The following is a 19,627-nucleotide window of genomic DNA, read 5'->3' as shown; positions in this document are numbered from 1 at the left end:
AGATAGGAACATAATTTTGCCTACCTGGCTGCTGCCTGTAGACCCCCTTTAAATAGAACAATAGCACCCATTGAATGGGGGAACGATTGGATAAATACCCACCACCAACAGTCTTATCAAGTATATGACAATGGATCAAGGGTCTATAACCCACCCCCTCACCCCAACCACAATTAACAATATTTCGCCAGAGTTTTTGTGGGCAGTGAAAATGAAACAAACTACTTTGTGTCTATAGCTGAGCACAATGGTCATGTTTTAATAGTGAGACAATTCCTTTTTTAAGAAGACAATATCACAAGTAAAGGTTATTGTCAGCGCATCGCAGACAAGGCAATTAATGTAAATATCCATGCCAAGTCCTTGCAACACAAGGCCAAACTTCTCCCTGTCCACTTGGGTAGCAATACATCAAATAGACCCCTCAAATAGGATTGTGAACAGGCTATTCCTATGCAGGTTAGAACTTCAATTAGAACCCATCAAAAACAAAAAGTTTTAGTGTTGGTGAGAAACATTTTGCATCGCCTCAGGTTCTCAGTCATATGGGAATGAAGGTAATCTTGCTAACCAAGCTTACCATAGTCTTGGATGTCCCCCAGTCATACCTCAAACATGACATCATACAAACATGGCCGCCACAAGGTGGATGACGTCATACAGATTTCCCTCAATGAATGTTAGATTACCAATACCGACCAGTTCAAACGAAATGATGAAAGACAAAATGATTTCAAAGAAGATTGGGATTTATTACATAGATCTGGTGTAAATATTTCGAACAGAAAATGCTCAATGTTATAGTTTCAAAAGTAAAGAACACACTTTAAAAGATACAAAATCATGTACCGGTAGTCCTGTGCAGCTACTTATGTCAAGATAAAACTGAAAACTCTTGGGTTATCAACTGGGCAATTAGCAGCAGTCAGTGAACATGTACATGTACATGCAAAATATAGTTCTCAATACTTGTTATTATCACTAACTACAATGGAATAGTAGTATGAATTGGACAGAAATACAATAAAAGTCATTGTATACAATTAAAGTAGATTAGTGGTTAACCGATTACAAATATTGCAAGACAATATGTATATTGGAATGTACAATAGTATAAAGTGGTAAAATCACATCAAAATTTTGATTAACTGTTCTAAAATTTTCAGAATTGTGAGCATAATACATACATGTCTAATCTGACCAACTGCCGACCCCTCTACGATTTGACAAATTAAGAATATCAGCAATTCACAATTGACACCTTTCTACAATTGAGCTTTCCACATGGTGTTTTAGCCCAAGATTGCTCTCCAAGGGAATACTTTGGAATGTCTCAGAGGGCATCAATCAGAGACATTTACCTTGGTTTTTCTCTCCAATGATAAGCAAGAAACCAATGAAATGGTCGAGAGATTCTATGGTTTTGAGGGGAACTTGTCCATTCAAAATACCGTCAAACGGTGACATGGTCAGATCAGAGTCCTGAATTTGTCAAACCACATTTCCTCCTAACACTAAAAATACATGTAAAATGAAACATCCCTCAACTTGATCCACTGGCATTTGTAGAAATCCTCAGGAAATGTCCTGCTTCAGCTGTGCTCCAAATTAAATGTCATTAAAAGTCTTAGTTTAGTGAAAATAATTCCAAGAAGACACACCACGTATACCATTTCAATGTCAATTGCTATTTTTTGGCCATCTGAAAAAGAAACTGATGAGATTACACTCTGATCCAACAAGTACAGCATTGTTTTCGGTCATCAAGAACTTAAACAGAATGGTCAAAATTTTAATTGCTGTCTTTTCAGATCATATCAACAGTTAAAAGTATGTTAAAATCAATTAAATTCATGCTGCGAGTACAATTATCTGATAGTGACATCAATCTCACAATTGGTATTGTGGTAGAAACCAGAGCGTTTGACATGTAACATAAAGATCTGTCTAATTAAAGTGGATTGTTGTCTTGGTATCCCATTTCTGTGTTGCCTCAATGTGTCTGGATAAAGATCGAAATACAACAATGCATTAAAACTTACTGTTTCGAACATTTTAAACTTGTCCGTGAATGACTTCCCATCGTTATTAAGCCGTGTGTATGGGCCATTCTGGTGTGGACTCGATACCTGGACTTTGGGCTGAAACACAGAGTTAGGGATCAGTACTATAGAGTGTCATTAAGATGATGTTATGACTTGACATACCCACATGGTACAACTATAATCACTCCGACTTTCTCCACCGACAACAGAATCATATTACCAGTGGAAAGCTCTCGGTAAGCCAACATAAAAGACTGATTTCGCCGGAGTGGGAATGAGCAGTCAGAAGCCATGGCCTTTGAAACCAAATCAAATCCATGGCCTTTGAAACCTTTTCTTCTTTACCAGATCAGATATTGTAGATGGACAGGCACAGTAACAGATGTATTGTTATGAGGAAGTGTAAATCAGAGCATGAGCAATGTGATTGAAACTGTTTTAGATCATACTTACAGGTGCACTGGATGAAAATCTCTCAGAAAGTTTACCAACTCTGGAATTAGAAATGGAAAGTAACATTTTCAACTGGACTGATGGCAAAAGCGGAAAACTTTGAATGAAAAAAATGATTTACAGTTGTTTTCCCAGCTACAACTTGATCTCAGAAAAATGTAAGGAGAGAGTCACCATCAATGTGCTCATATAGTCTTTCTGTAGTAAAATTAAGACCACCTCTCCCTCTTTTTCTCGTATGTGATGTTTCTGACTGTCTCATACATGTATTTGAGTGCTTACCCTAATCCTGTCTTCAGTGGAAGAGCTACGGGTTTGGGGGACGGTGTTGTACTGAAAGTGAAGCAGTGGATAAGGTCAACCGAATCGCTATCCTTTTAAGTCTGCAATTGGGAGTAAATTTTCATATGGTCCATTGTAAGGAATAGTTCTTCCAATTCCTGGTAACTTTAAGCCAGGCACCACCGAGAGGGACATGCCATGTGAGAAAATCCCCGAGACCGACAAGCCTGGTGAGACAGCATCTGGTGACACTCAAAGATAAGTGCCTGTGAGCAAGGCTTGAAACAGGGCCTATAGAAATAGGCTACGTATGTATCTTCAAGGAGTCCAGCCCCATCTAAAATACTCACCTGACTTGCATCTGATTGGCTCTTTCCTTTAGTTCCATTATCTGAAATATGACAAAATTAGTATCTACATTCACCAGTGGATGACCTGATTATCTAGGTGCCGACCTCGCAGTATTTGAAGACAATCAATACGTCCATTTCTGTATCAATTCCTTTTTAACCAAAGATGATATCTACATTATTCTGAACAGCCCTTCACCAAATTGCCCAAACTACCACCAATGACTTACGTCATATTGCTGCCTCTCAACACTCTTCTCAAAATCGATTTTCTCCGACTCGAGTTCGTAGATTGCATCGTAAAGTTCTTTGGCTTTTTCAAGCAGTTCCTCATGCGTGAACCCCTCAATGTCCAACGGTTGGATCCTCTTTGCCAACACAGCTTTCTTATCGAGTATCAACTCTCCTTTGGTCTTGTTATTTTCTTCCTTAGCTTTCATGATATTGCTGACCTACAATTGAAATAAATAACTAAGCTCAAACAAGAAAATGTTGCAGTCTGAAAGGAGAATCCAAGCCAGATTCACTGGAGTAGCACTATTGCCAGCTGGCAATAACGTGACAGTGTTGGAAGCCAACCTTACTTATCAGCACCTAGCAGCATCCCTTGATTGTTGGCGATGTACAAAGATATGTCGGCCTCCCCATGCAGTGTTCTCAAAAGAAAAGGGAACACCTGACCAGGAAAAACTAGGAAAGTTATCACACTGACATGTGCATACGCCAGAATCTTTGGAGACCCCTACCTGATCATGTGATCTCTTCGGTATAACAAAGTTTCTCTTCGGCTCCCCGTTAACAGCATTCATCGTAGCTTCCTCTTCGCGCTTCTTTCGTGCCATTTCTCGACGCTTTTTGTCAGCCTCGAGACGTTTACGAGTCTCTTCCTGAAGTTTGTACGTTTATAAATACTGACGTTAGAACAGAACGAAAACAAGTTCAGGTGAAACACACATCACGCTGATAATTCGTCAAACCTTTTAGATCCCATTCCCCGGTGCCAATTAAGCTACTCATGTTTCTTGATTGGGTCAGTAGGCCCTACACGACTCTGAAATGTTTCATCTCATTCAAGTGACATGTCAATGAAAGTGACTTGGCCCAGGATCAAGAGCAGTGTTTCATAGTCACGGGCACCAGACCTTCAACGTTCAATTTAGGATTCCATCCAATATGGGTTTCAAAAGGTTCATTAATATACCTGTTCAGCTTTTCGTCTCTTCTCGCTGTCCTCCTCGATCTTCTTCAGCAACGCCTCCCTTTCCTTCTTTCTCTCCTCCTATGTTGATGAGAGAAGAGGAAGAGAAAAATTAAGAGAATTTTATGAATAAACTTTACAACAACATCATGTCTGAAGGTGCACGATTTAAGTCATTAGGCATGAAGACATTGGGCTGAAATTGACAGAAAATATGAATGTTGAGTCTTAGCACCATTAGGTAGCCAGACAGTGATGCTCCCCAGGTTAATAGAGATTGTGAGTAGAATCCAATGTGAATCGAACACAAGTGCTAGACATTATTACCCTCTTCTTCTCATCTTCATCAAGTTCTTTCCTCATTTTCTCTTTATCAATTTCAAGGTCCTCAAATCGAGCGAATGGGTCGATCATTATCTGTAAATACATCAAGTCTGAGATTTAGAGCGAAAGAATCTCAACCGAATTTACAAACAAACAATGAGATGCCAGACAAGTCTGTTACTTCAACTCTACGATGTCTTTGAGTTACCCTGGCGTACACGCCAAATACAACAGACCATGGTTAAGAATTCGTATACGTCAGGGTTTTGAACTGATTTGCCCAGGCATCGAAACAAGGACCTGTCTCTTGTAATGCGGATGCAATAACAGTAAGGCCATAATAATCGTTCTGTTACTTCAACTCTACGATGTCTTTGAGTTGCCCTGGCGTACACGCCAAATACAACAGACCATGGTTAAGAATTCGTATACGTCAGGGTTTTGAACTGATTTGCCCAGGCATCGAAACAAGGACCTGTCTCTTGTAATGCGGATGCAATAACAGTAAGGCCATAATAATCGTTCTGTTACTTCAACTCTACGATGTCTTTGAGTTGCCCTGGCGTACACGCCAAATACAACAGACCATGGTTAAGAATTCGTATACGTCAGGGTTTTGAACTGATTTGCCCAGGCATCGAAACAAGGACCTGTCTCTTGTAAGGCGGATGCAATAACAGTAAGGCCATAACAATCGTTCAAGAATCAATACTTCATACCTTTTCTGGTGTCTTACTTTCCTTCCCGTTCTTATCTAAGCTGAAATTTGTGTTGAACCTAGAACATAAGTTAAAGATGATATTACATGTACAGGCGAGTTAGTTACATTGCCATTACATTTCCGAAGTGATTCTAAATGGAGACTTTTGTCTTTTCAAATAAAATTCTTGGGCTCGGATAAGGTGATCCATCATGTTAGAAAGACGGCTATTGAAACCGTGATTTGTTTGCGAAGCTTGCAGTTGGCGAATGAGATCATTTAAGTTTTCAATTAGTGGTGGACAGCATGTCGTAATTGCGGCCGAAATTTAAAGGTCACTGTAAAAGACTCAAAATTTAGTGTTTTTTGTTTTTGCTTCCGAGTCGGAAAAGCACTTTACTGGGGACATGTAGGATGACTATCAGTGAAGTTCTCTTTCCCAGGTTTTTGGTAAATATTAGTGAAACAGATGCACTCTCAAACTGCTATTAAAGAAAGACACGTCAAAAACAAGACATACTTTGCTTCTGTAACAGAGGAAAAACATCAAGGTCCAACAGGGGGAGTATGTAGTGGTGGCATCATTCCTACTAGCCCAGGCTAGAGGGAAATTCCCTTTAGCTCAGTCGGTAGAGTGATGGCCTTATAAGCGAGAGGTCCCGGGTTCAATCCCCGGTTGGACCTTGATGTTTTTCCTCTGTTACATTTGGCGCCCAACGTGGTAAAAGGGTACTAATAATTTGTTTAGATGCTGGTGTGTCTTTGGATAATGAATTAACCCATTAACTTCCATTACCCAGTTGTAACAAGAATGATGGAGTCAGCAGAGTATTAGTAAGTGTCCTATAGGGTATACGCCTCATGCAAGTGATAATTAGTGTAGATAATGAATATATATGAGTTGATAAATTAAATGGCATAAAAGAATATGCACCGAAACTATCAGATGAGGAACTTCTGAAATTCTCAATGTTCCAGAATCTTTTGATCTAGTCCCCTCGACTAGTGATTGAAAGTCACAATTTTTAAATTCCGACCACAAACCAAAGTGAATGAATGAACTCACTTCAGAGAGTTTCAGTGCAGACCTTTAGAATGGTTTATTTAGATTTGGATGACTTAGAAGAAAAGGGGTATTGCCAGCAAAATATACAAAGTGGGAACTGCAAGTTAGTGTAGCCTACTTACCTCATATGAATCTTTACATCCTGTACAACCATTTGAATCCATTCAAAACTTCACTTAGACCACGACCACAATCTTTAAAAATTTCAACAGACTGCCTTGAGGCTGCCTAACACCAAGAATAATGTGGCAGGAGTGAATTTTTAAATGGGTTGAAAGACTAGGACAGGATGTACCGACTCATTTGAGGCAGATTTGATAAAGTTCACAGAGAAACATTTAAAATGAGAGTGATATGAAAAGTTCCTCGATACTTAAAAGCGCAATATATCACAAAAACTGACCTTGGTACATCTGCGTCAGTATGTTGGATCCTGAATCACATAATGATTTAACAATATCAACATAACCAAACATTGATCTGGTACAATTTGACATATCATTCAGAGAATGAACATACATGTACCGTATGTTTAAATGTGAAGAATATAAGAAACACCATCAATAAGACCTGAGCAAAACAAGGATGTGGCTACGGCCAAAATGCATGATGCGCACTTGACCAGTTACAGCCAAATGTGTGGCAACTCAGTGTGCCCAGTCTGTCTATGCAATGCATAAATGACAAATATGGCCGTGGTAGAAATTCCCTGTGCATGCTTTCACTATAAAATTTGTCATCACGCTCATTGCAATTCTGAACACTATTGCAGATGTGGTACATGTGTAAAGACAACTTGCCCCAATGGCCTCACCAACCGAGTCATACCCACCTCCTCAAAACACTCTGAAAATCATCATCCTGTCTGAAAAATTAAAACAAGAAACAACTTTTTAGAGCAGTTAGAATGAGGTCTGACATAACGTGAGATACATGTACTGTATAAAACAGCAGGCCTATCAAACACTAATTTCACACATATCCCTGCATGAACCATCATAGACTTTAAGGAAGCAATATCCTCACTCATAATAGTTCTTGGAAGACATCTAGGCCTTGATGATAACCCCAACGGTCGTTTACGCCAGTGTTGGTAGCAAATTTTAATTTGAAAAACCAGTAAAACACTTTCAGATTACATCATCCGTAGGGTGAATTAAACTCTTTTTGACACTGTCTGAAATGGCCCAGCAAAACACCTACTTCTTTCTCCTCGGTTTCTCTGATGGCGCAGCAGTTGATTCACTCTCATTTGTGTTGGCCATCCTAAAAGACAAGGAAATAACACTTACAGACATTTTTATACATGATGCCTGGCACGGGCCAACTGCCAATTGTTTTGTTGCCATGGTGATTTGACCTGGGTTGCTAATTTTGACTAGAAACATCTCCTGTCTGATGTCATGGTTGGGCCACCGGCTTAGGACCCATCTCTGTGTTTGATGCTACCACTTTCCTCCAATACGTCATGGGAATCATCTCTACAGATCATAAAATGTTGCTTTTACCCTGGTGTTCAACATGACTCTCCATAGGCAATGCAGGAAAGTCAAAGTGATGTGAAAACGCGTAGAACACAATCATAACATGTACATGCAAAAATTGCGACTTCAGATGGACGTATCATCCATACTAACTTTTTCCAACGATCTCGCACAGATCCAGAGCTGGCATTCAGCGCAATGTTAACGTCAAGTGGTCTGAAACAACAAAACAAAGCAAGAATGAAATGAATTGATTGACTCAATAGAATTGATTTGCAACATTAGGTTTGCTGAACTAATCCAGCCAATGGTCATTGTGCTGAACAGATCTCCAGAGAATGCTACTGTGATAATCTTACCTTCTGCCAGTACCACTTGGTTTAGGTGTCTCGCCATCATCCGATGTACTCCCTCTAGAAAAAGTTAAAATATGTCCTCATCATTACATCATTTTAAAAACCCTATATGTGACCCGTCACAGCAAAAGCAGGCGCATGTCGCTCTGAGCTTGGCAGGTTGAGACGGACTGTTTGTTCATTTCTCTATTGTCTGCATATTGTGAAATATGAGCACATCAATTTCTTCCATTATCTCCTGGTGTCATTTAGGCTCATCTTCTGTGCGACATGCGCCTGGTTTTGCTGTGATGGGTCACATATAAAACAGCAGAGAAGATTTGTAATGGAGAACTGCAGTACCTATGCTGCCAGGAGAATATTCGCCTTGTGTATGACACTCTGATCTTGTCATTGCAATATGAATAACATAATGAACACGTTATCTGCTCTTCATAAGTTTATTCAAAAGGATTATCAAGAATCCAAAAAACAAACTCCAAGTCGCAACCTTTCCTTACTTTTTACTCCATTGGTCTCTTATTGAAGCCACACCTCCGTTCTGGCTTCTCCTGAAAAAAAAGACATGTGTGCTGTCAGTTATCAGTAGCTAAATACTGTTTTTATATCCATTTCACAGCTTATCAAATAAATCTATATTCTACAGTATTCTTAAAAACATTTCGCTGTGTCATTAACAAAATAGGTGTGGGAGAAAACTCCCAGCTGATGCATCCTCGCCATACCCATGTGTCTATAGATAACATTGGTAGGCCCATGGCATTTAGCCGTCAGATACAGAGATAATCAGTAAAACCATAGAGAAATCAAACATGCTCACATCATTTTTTTCGTCCTTTCAAGTTCATCATCCAATTTCGTTGTCCTCTCCACTTCGGAATCCATTTTGATTTTATGCTGAAATACAAAAGAAAGATGATAAAAGAGCTTTAGATTGTGATAGTCTAATTATAAAGAACAACATCGAAAATACAGTACTAGAGTGGGCTAAACTTTAGAATCCCCGATCGGAAATGACGTAGTTTGATCGCATTCAACTATTAATCCATTGAACAGTGGTGCTTGGTCAGTCAACCGATGACCTTTTTTTGGGGTGTGATCGGGGATTGTAAACTCGTTCCCTAGAGTGCAGCTAACACAGGGGCTGGGCCTGGCCGGGCTGGGCCTGGCCAGCCTGGAGTTGGCCAGCAAATCATACAATATAGTAATAGGTTCCCAGACATAATCTTCTCAGCATTCACATAAAGTCTCAACACATACAGTCCATACGAAATCATCCATAACAGCATTAGATATTACAATACAAACAAACCCCGTCAGCATATACATGGTTGGTAAAATGGACTACAATGTATGTCATAGTATGTGGAGTAGGTAGCTCACAGTATGAATAGGGAGGGGTTTCCCCACTTCTACAGCAGATAGATATATCATAAAAAATATCACCTCTAGCCAAAATTAGAAGTCGTAAGCACTATCTATCATAACGTTACAAACAAGGGTCTCGGTTTGGAAATCGGCACGATATTTGATACTTTTTACGGGGTCAATCGTTCTACCTGTTGATTTTGACAATTCTTGGGATTCCTCAAGTTGTCGTCACGTGGTTTTGATCTTGCAGTGGATTGGATAGAAGTTTAAAGGGGGTCGTCTCAACAACACGTGCTACCCGGTACTTTCACTTGGGACTTTGTTAGTTCGTACATGTATGACAAAGTCATATTACAAGATCTAAAATCACCCGTTCTATTTAGTCAAGCATCCATCAGCTTGCTATGGCTGTTTTTTAGAGGCCAAGTTGTATTTTTTCACTTCATATCATTGTTATTTTGAAAACGCCTGCCAAAATTCTGTTGACTGTTTGGAGTCACCACGCCATCTGTGATTGGTCAGCTGCATCAGACTGCTGCCGACCGACCGCGAATTTTCTCCTGACCCTTTGGGGCACTATAGTGTACATTTGTACAAGGAGTTTCAGCCAATCAGAATTTGACAAATACATGACGTCAGAAGTCTTAGAAACTTTAGAGCAGTTGGTGGAGCGCTCGTCAGAAATGGCAGAATACGGTGTTCGATCCAAAGGTCGCGAGTTCGAATCCGGTTGTGGACAACATTTTTCTTTTTCTTTTTACTTTATACATGTGTATTTTATTTTTATAATGTGTTTCTTTTCCCTTATGCTGCCTGCAACACAGGTATCTACAGAAAGGACAATAACAATAGCCCATCTCCAAGATCCAAGGGATAGTCCTTCAGATATCATATTGAGTATGAATATTCAATGAGACTTGTCTCATGTGAATGGTCTTCCTCCAGTATGAATATGTTTCTCTGCAATGAGACTTGTCTTTCGATACTGCCTCATGTGTATGGTCTTCCTCCAGTATATTTTGATACTGTATATGCTGAGAACAGCGTTATTTGAAGCATCATTTTACAGAAATATCTATTGATATAATGGCAAGTTCTACTACACAGTATAAAATACAAACAAAACTATACAAGCAAAATCGGTTCAAATGACACAAGTAGAATAGCCATCCCTGCTGTTTTGCATACAGTAGTCAAAATTTATCATTTCGTGCAAGTGTTTTTTCAAGACTGAAATGTGGTGCTTTCTTCAGATTTATCGGATTCTGATTGGCTGAGAACCTGTGAACAAATGTACACTGTACTGCCCGAAAGGTTCAGGGAAAAAAATCGCTGCCGAGACTACTAGTTATTGTCCTCACTAAGGAGTGGCAGCATAGACAACTCCTACACAAGTGGGTTAACACCATGGATGTAATGCCTGAGAGAATTTGCACAGTATATAAGGGTCTCGTTTGGTAGTATATTAATGTATATTAATAAGATAAACCACAGATTAAACCAGGTTCATGCTTGCTTTGACTTGATGAATGACGTATCTGAGGGAGCTGGTTTAGGGGTTTTAGCTGTAAATCGTCCCCCGCCCTAAAAACGGGCGATATTTTTAATTTTTAGTAATTGCCTAGTTCCATTTTCTTAGCTCAGATGGCAGCACCAGAGAAGATGACTGTCGTACGGCCATATCAGCTTGGAGGACGTACCGGCGTGTCCTTCAGAAATGACTTCAGTCAATGAGACACTAATAGTGCATCTCATCAAGCGGGTGGGGGCAACGCTGCTGGGGTCTTGATCATGATATCGGAGAGTTTTATGTGTCTAATTGACCAACTTACGTCTGTAAGTCATACACTCTCCGAAGACAGTCACAACCCTGGAGGAGACACTACAAATTGTATTTTGCTTCATCATTACATCACCGGAGACTGACCCACAGATTACCAGCTCAAGTCAGCAAGTAGGATCTGATATATTGAACCAGTCAACACTCAATATAAGAACATGGTCGATCGAATTCTCCGTCTCATCCCAGAATCGTGCAATGTAGATCTGACACAACACCTCGACCCTGCTACAGAGAAGACAGTTATAATAAATGTATGTCTTCGATATTCAGATTGAGTCTTGTGTGTTTGAAAGATTCTTGTGTTTATTGGCAACTGTCTCCCACCTTCCCGATATTATTGTGTTGTAGCCTGACTATCATTGTGGCAATTAGGTTACAGCCTGACGCAGATGCGGCGTCGCATCAGTGTGTCGACCCCTGAAATGGGGGGTTCAGAGTTGTAATTGACCGCTGCGTAACTGATGCTTTCATCGTTCTATTTATGTCGGAGGATTTCGCGCTATGACGTCACCTGTTTCAATAACGCCATATTGGTTTGGGATTCCCCCATTGAACGGATTTTGAGATTGATATTTTGCCGTCGTTAAAAGGCAGATTTCAAGCCTAAGTACTCATCCCATAACTCTACAACTTGGACATTATTTGCATTTCGGTATGTATCATTAGTTGCGTCTCAATGTTATTTTCCTTTAATTTCAATAACCTTTTTATGGGAGTGTTGGTGTTATTCAGATATGACTAACACTAACAGTTTATATGATATTGATAACAATGTATGGATGATAGGTATATCGTGTACACTGTTGTCTTACACATACAGAAGCTGACTCGGGCCACTTAATCAAGGGTCAGGAAGGGATCAAGGTAGAGACCTCTGTGAAATTCTTGCCCCCCCCCCCCCCCAGACAGTTCAGTTACATTATCTGACAGTATCTCAGAAGAACGATACTATTGAATTCACTTGATTCGATTAGGCCTAGGTAGCAATTAATCAACACACAAATTAAAACAGATTGGTGATGGAAGCTCAATCATGTGACTTATTGACTGTGTGTAACTAACAAGGCTCGCCTCATTCATCAAAGGTTAGGTATTGAGTAATACTATTATAGTTAGTAATAGTCAGACTATAATTGACGTATTGTGTAATAATGTTGTAACTGACTGAGTATGCCTTAGACTAGAGAGTAAGCCAGCAGTGTAACTGACTGAGTATGCCTTAGACTAGAGAGTGAGCCAGCAGTGTAACTGACTGAGTATGCCTTAGACTAGAGAGTTAGCCAGCAGTGCTCAACTATTCATTACTTTTAATTAGTGAATGGCACAGGAAACCATTGAAACTGATATATACCCTCCTTTGCCTGTCTACTAATTATTACTATATATATATTTTTGAAAAGTTACTTATTTACAGAGCTTGATCAAATAAGGGCAGCTTTGTCAGTCTGAGTAGAGAGTTTCTAAAACTTGTGGTTTGAGCCTTAATTGAAACACTACAAGACCATTGGATGGATGGTATTTTGTCTTATTCCTTGTCCGTGGACATCATTGGTAGTTTTAAAGGGTAGCCAAATTGCAGCTGTCAGAATAGTCAGATTATTCAAATATACTCAGCATTTGGCTGTGTACACATACATATTGACTTGGCGTACATTGTACCGAGATTGGGAGTCATTGAATGGACTATGGCCAGGAATACATCGGGCCGGTTTGATAAATTATTTATGGTGGGGGAGTGTTCACCGTGATAGAAACACTGTGTACCTGTTGTATGAGAAGATATTGATACAACGCAGAGCCAGCCGGCTTCAGTGGTGGCTGTTTCTGGCAGATAAAATAATCATTAGGTATGAGCCAGGTCCTGAGTCTTGAGCAAATGCCAAGTGCACCTTTTGTTATGCGGCTGCAACATTTACTATACATCATTTTACATAATTTAATTAGTCTCTCTTTTCCCACAAACTTGAGTTTGCACAGTAGTTTCAGTACGCTCCCATTGGAATTGCGTGCATTCTTGAAACTTCCAAGATGATATTGTAATTGTGGTAAAAATACGGTTCATTCCGGCTTCAGGTCCAAGTTCATGATGTGGGTGTGATATGAAAGAATAGGAGAGGTGATGAGATTCGATCAATGTATGGTTTATTATTATGTTGTTGTGATTTACTTCTAAAACGTAGGTCTTCTTTGGGTAATGTCGAAAGTAGGTGTTGAAAATGTCATATTATGTTAAAAATTCTATTGGTACCAATTTGGCATTATCACTGGACAGTCTAGTTGACTGTATGCTATGACATGTAGTCATTGACAAGACTATTCCCAACACTTATAATGTACATTGTATTGATTTAACCAAGAAGACTAATCTTTCTTGATATATCCTAAACACTTATGTCGTGACACTGCATTTTTTCAGTGAACCATTTCCAAACCTGTAAACAACTAATGACTTGCACTCGCTGATAACAAACCGCTCAGATTGGTGGTGTTTGAATTGAATCCAGTCAGTGCAAATATCATGATAAACTGCAAGGTAAAAAGACTTGGCTTACTTCCAGTGAAAGGTTTTCTGCTCTGATACGACTATTGGCAAGCATACTGGCGATCATTACATTCTCGAATGAGGTGAATCCCTATAAAACCTCTGTAGGAAAGATAATCTGGCAGAATTCCAGTTATGTTCATTAAAGCACTGTTACCGTTGATTTTAATGGAGTGGCATGGCACCAGACCAGCTGACATTCGACAAGACTTGTTGAAAGTTTCTGTTTTTCTCGTTTTTGGTCAATATTGGTTACCCCAAGCTATGAAAGTAACAGTCACAAAGTTGGCCGTCTTAGTAGGTCCATTCACTTGCGTAACTTCTATGCCTAGGGATGTCTATTATGTCCTTGAATTGAATTGATAATTTGTTAAAACGTTTATGATGTCCAGTTTCCATTTAGAAGACCGATGATACACAGAACTCAAAGAAATTGGCCGGTACAAATAATAATTAGACTTTTCATTCTTTTCTTTCTTTGACTACAGCATTTAAGCAGCATTTGAAATCACAGCCAAACCTACTTTCAGAGAAAGCCTGAGCTGCTCTCAGAGCCAGTCAAGCCAGGAGTTAGCATTAAATCTGAACTACCATTAAATGCACCCGAAGCGTCCTCAGTTTGACAAATTGTAGAATAAATCATAGAATTTCAAATTCAATTCAGAGTTTAGCCAGAATTAGGTAAAGGTTTTGCATATCAGGCCAAATACTTAGGATTTTAACGAGAACTATTTTATGGACTCATCCCTCTTAATTTCAAATGTTTCATTATTCAGAACAAAAGCAGAAACTCAAATGTTTCAAACCATTAGTTCATTCGTCATATTAACTGGTTAAAAGCTTATTTCAGGACAAAGCAGTGCATTAAAATTTCATATGTACTTTGAGTTAGAATGCTATCTGTAAGTACTTGAGAGAGAAAAATGTTGAGGGAAGTGTGTGTTATTAGTGGAGGATCCCACACCATGTGTTTGGTGTCTGTGATGCCGCCAGAATGTAATCTTTGTAGAAAATATCTGAATGTGAAGTTTGATGTGCTGCCAGGTTTGGAATCATTGTTTGAGAATTGGAGATGAAAAATATATGCCACATGGCAAAATGAAAATTTACTGTTTAGTTTTCCCAAAATTTGTGCAAATCATTGGCGACATAAAAGGTGTTGAAATATATTTAAAAATATGACACTACATTGTATCAAGTATGGACTAATCTATACTTGATGGTATTCATATCCCATTTACTTCAGGCAAGTGGCAACATTACTGAAAAAATCTACACGAAATGCCACACACATCAATAATGGATTTCACATATATTTTGGGTTGAGAATATCTGAATTTGGCATTAATTTCTATGTTGCAATCAGAACTTTGCTCTGGTATATCAATATTGCATAGCAGACGGTCGGGGGAATTATGCGAATGGATTTGCTGGCGCTGTGCCGATGTTTGAGGATTTCTTCTTCCTTATTAAAACAGGACAGACTTCGAATAGTCTTTGCTGCTATCGATTTCTCTGTTATGCGAGCTCTCCTGGTATAGTGTAGCAAAATATAGATATCGGGGAACATAAAATATATATGTGCAAGGTCAATAAAACTATAGCTGGCCTTCCATCTCGTCTTATCCTTGCTTCAAGTAATGGCTTTCGCTGGCGTGCACTTATTCTCCTAAGAGCAGTTATTCTGTTTTTATGATGTGACATCACCGTCCCTGCGTGCGTGGAACTGGTGATTGAATTTCTTGTGGTGTCAGGTCTTCTGGGTCTCATTTTACTTGGATGTATTATATGTTTCGTTTTGCGTGAACTGTCAAATAATTCATGAAGTGATTTGATGTAAGGAACTGGTTGTTCCATCTTCGTCAATTCATTGTCTCTCACAACCTGATTTGGTCATTTGCTCCCTATTTGTAATTCCTAAGGCTGATTTGAATGTTAACCATTTTAGTATGGCCCGCTATCTCAACTAACACTCGGGTGCATCGGATTCGAGTGAATCAACATAAATCAACCACAAATTATAAAAAAAACTCATCTCATCGTTCTTCCGCCATTTTCTCTGCAAGTGTCTCGTTGTTGAGTGGTTAATACTGTTCCCTCATGCATGCACGCTGTACACCAGCATTCTGAGCCATCCCCAGCGCCTTATGTGCTGAGTCATCATCTTTTATCGAAGACAAATTACCATAAAGACATTGTTTTTGGCAGCCTTGACCGTGATGTGTGCAGTTCTTGCGCTAGTGGCACAGTTCAGTTGGTATGGATTGAGGATTTGTGCTTGATAGTGTTGCGGATATTCCAAGATCCAAGAGATGTGATAGTTATACGGGTATATACGTATTTGGTAAGGGTTCAGTTTCTCGCTCTGATTGATTTCTATATTGATCCACAGGTTACTTGATTGATGTATTGATTGATTGTTTTCAGTCTAATACTGAATCACTTGCTTTTGCTCAGTGTGACCTCATAAGGCAGGTTCTTACCCCATTTTTTCAGTAATTTTCAAAATCGACAACCATTTTCATTTTTGGTTTGTTTGATGCTAATGAGGGCTGACTTAGCTGAATTTGTTGGTTATCCCCCTCAGGCTTCCTGTTTTGTCAGGTGTATTGTTGCTTTGGCGATATCACTGTATGTATCTAGTGGTTGCCCTGGACAACAGTGTCGTATGATGCAGTCTCCAAGCCTACATGCCAGTCTCATCTTGCCGTTTATCAGGGTCTCTCCCAGAAAGGAGTTGGCACACCATCCCAGATCTATTCAACTGGTTGGAATGGTGTTGTTCCTGATGGAACTCCAATCTTATGTTGTGACAATGATGTCCTGTAGTCCATGTTTATACTTCACAACTTGTGAACTATACCACGGAACGAGGCAAGGTTCCTCGTTCTTGCGCTGATTGTTTCCCTGACCATAATCAGCTTGTTCAAATGCCAATGGGTGAGCATTTCGATCGTTCATGGTATGCTTTAATCTAATGGTTCATTGTAATACCCATCAAAGGTTGGCAAAAAGTGGCACAAATGTCAATATCGCATGACTGCCACCTGTTCTGGTTCGATTTCTTGTTGGATCCAGTTTATATGAGACTGATTAGAGTGGGTAATAATGGGATTCTTTGGTGGTCCAAATCCAATATCCCTCGCCAGGCTGTCTGAAACCTTTTCCCCAACGAAAGATTGATGATCCTAATATCTCTCCTACACAAAGACAATCATCATAAACACCCCCTTTCATCAATAATTTATCCATCATACTGAAGGACCCTACAAATCTACCCATGACAACTACACAGTGTGCCTTTTGTTTCACTTTGGGATAGCAGACGCTTTCATTATCTGCGCCTAATCCGCCCTCAACTTCCCCATTCTGCAGCAATTCCGTAAAAATTCTATGCACACTGCGATATATTGAGTTTATTGTGGCCACCTTGTAAGGTAGCAATATCATGCACCGCCTTCCGACACTCGCTGGTAATTATTTTGCTGTTGACTCAGACTTGTCAGAGGCATGTTGCCATGACAACAGTGGTTGTGATGACCATGACCCTGCCAGTTGTGAATTTCTTGGCTGTCTAGAGGATGCACGTGCCACTGTGATCTGTCTCAATTGGGATTTCTATAAATGCAGGTAATAGTCTTCTCACTATTCAAATGTTATGATGTCAATTTCATCTATCCTAACGAGTCGATTTCGGTTTTGCAAGGGAATTCCATTTTGAATAGCAATAGCATATTCAAGACGATCTTCTATAAAATTGTTTTCTCAGCAAATCCTTAGCTTTAAGATCTTAAGCAATTGTCACTTGTCTCGCAAAAATTTGTCAAACATCTCATTTATGTTGAATGTTTTTGGAAGCATCTTTCAGATTAAATGTTTTTATTTGCTCCTCAATGATTTTGTGATTTTGAAACAGATTGAACAAGATCATTTCCTATCTTGTCTGACAGTGAAATTTTTTTGTCGTCTGCTTCTCAGAATCTCATTTATTGTCTGGAATAAATTTACTGGGTTAGATTTACTGTTTTCTTGCAAGGTAGCAGTGGAAGATGCTCATTGGCATGCCTATCTAAACATACACCGGTTGAATTTATAACATTCTTCCTTCCTTTAGAATCTCATTAACTCTTTCAGTGCCCAGGATTTGGGCATTTTTGGGCATTGTCACTACCCAAAATCTCACAAAAATAATTGAGATACACTCATCAAAATTCTTCAAAACCTTTGTCTTTACCTCCTGTTTCAATAAAACAGCAGTAATAAGTAGGGGCATACTAGGATTATGTTCAAATTTTTTTTGAGGGAGTGGTATTTTTGGCCGATTTTCACCATTTTTCACCTAAAATGAGGGGTGGCAAACCCCACCCCACCCTCTCAGTCGAAAAAATTATTCAATTTGGACGCCCCAGGCCAGAGAAACCATATGAACCACATTTGAGTAGCTGGGGACATCTGGTGTCGTCTGGAGGAACTAAAATACCTTAATATTTAGGACGTACATGTACGTCCTTGGCACTGAAAGAGTTAATAATGGTCTATGATATCTTCAGACAACTTTTATCGGAATTCTTGCAGTGGGTAGCTGTAGATAAAGGATGACTGCTTTTGATTCAGTGTTTTGAAGGAGTGTTTTGATGTGATTAGAGTATGCTCTAAGGTTGAAAATCAAAAGTGGAATGTTAAAATAGTTCACCCTTCGAGGACTGTGCTAAGGTATTTCAACTTTTTGATTTGTCTCAATTTCTAGATTTCCGTCCGAAAATTACCAAAATGGCAAGACAAGTACTGTGATTGGTCAATCAGTGCCATAACATTCACCAATCGGAAGCCTCTAGTAGCACCAATTCTTGATTTCGGTTGACTACTTGTGCAGCTCTCTGTGGAGCAGTTGATACTGGTAACTGCGATAAAGGCATTTAATCACAGGCATTGGTGTCCATTTTCTCTTGCAGTGAGAATTTTCTGTGTTTTATCAGTAAGCTGATTATGCCCCCCCCCCCCCCCGGCCACCTGGTCGTTTAGAATAACCTGATAGTCTTAGGTGAAAACTTTCCTGATTTATCTGAAATTCTGCCTAATTCGCTCCATTGGCAAAAGTCTGTACATGTAGAGTACTGGGCAGTGGAAACTTCTGTTGGCAGTGTTACCATCAACACCTAAAGCTTTCTAACACTCGTCTATGTGAAGGATCTGATAAATTTCACCCTGTGCTGCCCATTAGACGGTATACTTCATGTACAAGGAAGATAGTGATGTGCACATGGGGTTAGTCTCTGGTTGAAGCAAATACGTCAATATCTGTCAGGAGAATTTGCGTGTGTTTGCCTGAAGGCAGAAGACATAATTTATTGATCAGAGGACTTTGCTCCGAAGCATATCTTTAATCCAATTCAAGTAGCCGAGGCCTGCTCAAAGGTTGCTTTCATCAAAACTGTTAATGTCATCTTGTAATACGCGATCTCCCAAATTGTCAGTGGTCTGGGGTGTTACCATCGTCTGGACCCCATTTCTGGTGAGCGCAATCTTGTCTTGTGATGAAGTCATGGTAAGATTTTGACGAAATTATATCCCAAAAATGGCTAAGAATAGTCTCCGTGAACATTGACTAAATGT

At 39.5% G+C, this 19,627-nt stretch overlaps 2 protein-coding genes across 9 annotated transcripts in view; one reads left to right on the top strand and one right to left on the bottom strand.

Moving 5' to 3' along the window:
- Positions 1 to 714: 714 nt before the first annotated feature.
- On the bottom strand, positions 715 to 9,872 carry LOC135492741 (troponin T, fast skeletal muscle-like). Of its 6 annotated transcripts, none has more exons than XM_064779363.1 (18): positions 9,819 to 9,872; positions 9,079 to 9,164; positions 8,759 to 8,809; positions 8,262 to 8,315; positions 8,056 to 8,118; positions 7,622 to 7,684; positions 7,251 to 7,283; positions 6,822 to 6,851; positions 5,372 to 5,429; positions 4,656 to 4,745; positions 4,332 to 4,409; positions 3,877 to 4,017; positions 3,361 to 3,582; positions 3,131 to 3,171; positions 2,781 to 2,831; positions 2,499 to 2,538; positions 2,043 to 2,141; positions 715 to 1,702 (listed from the first exon to the last, which is right to left on the bottom strand). In XM_064779363.1, exons 2-18 carry the CDS (start codon positions 9,141 to 9,143, stop codon positions 1,688 to 1,690), a joined length of 1,194 nt encoding a protein of 397 aa, XP_064635433.1. In that variant the 5' UTR covers positions 9,144 to 9,164; positions 9,819 to 9,872; the 3' UTR covers positions 715 to 1,687. The 6 variants fall into 6 exon arrangements, with proteins under 6 accessions (XP_064635433.1, XP_064635435.1, XP_064635432.1 ...); XM_064779365.1 differs by having other exon boundaries at positions 9,079 to 9,155; positions 9,705 to 9,858; XM_064779362.1 differs by having other exon boundaries at positions 9,706 to 9,858.
- A 2,144-nt stretch (positions 9,873 to 12,016) lies between these two features.
- Positions 12,017 to 19,627, top strand: part of LOC135493034 (E3 ubiquitin-protein ligase LNX-like) — an 81,650-nt gene continuing 74,039 nt past the window's right edge. For 2 of the 3 annotated variants that reach the window (XM_064779812.1, XM_064779810.1), the window contains exon 1: positions 12,017 to 12,124. The gene's annotated coding sequence lies outside the window, so the exon portion shown is untranslated. Of the gene's footprint in view, positions 12,125 to 17,579; positions 17,645 to 19,627 lie in introns of those variants that run through there. The other variant, XM_064779811.1, reaches the window with a different exon arrangement.

This window comes from Lineus longissimus, chromosome 8 (genome assembly GCF_910592395.1).
Source record: "Lineus longissimus chromosome 8, tnLinLong1.2, whole genome shotgun sequence".
NCBI lineage: Eukaryota > Metazoa > Nemertea > Pilidiophora > Heteronemertea > Lineidae > Lineus > Lineus longissimus.
This window is presented reverse-complemented; position numbering and strand designations above follow the sequence as displayed.

Coding starts and splice junctions, on each gene's coding strand:
- LOC135492741 (XM_064779360.1), bottom strand. CDS start 9,618: ATGACATACATTGTAGTCCATTTTACCAACCATGTATATGCTGACGGG. Junction 6,852..7,250: donor TTTCAGAGTGTTTTGAGGAG/GTGGGTATGACT, acceptor TATGTGATTCAG/GATCCAACATACTGACGCAG. Junction 4,018..4,331: donor AGAGACGAAAAGCTGAACAG/GTATATTAATGA, acceptor TACAAACTTCAG/GAAGAGACTCGTAAACGTCT.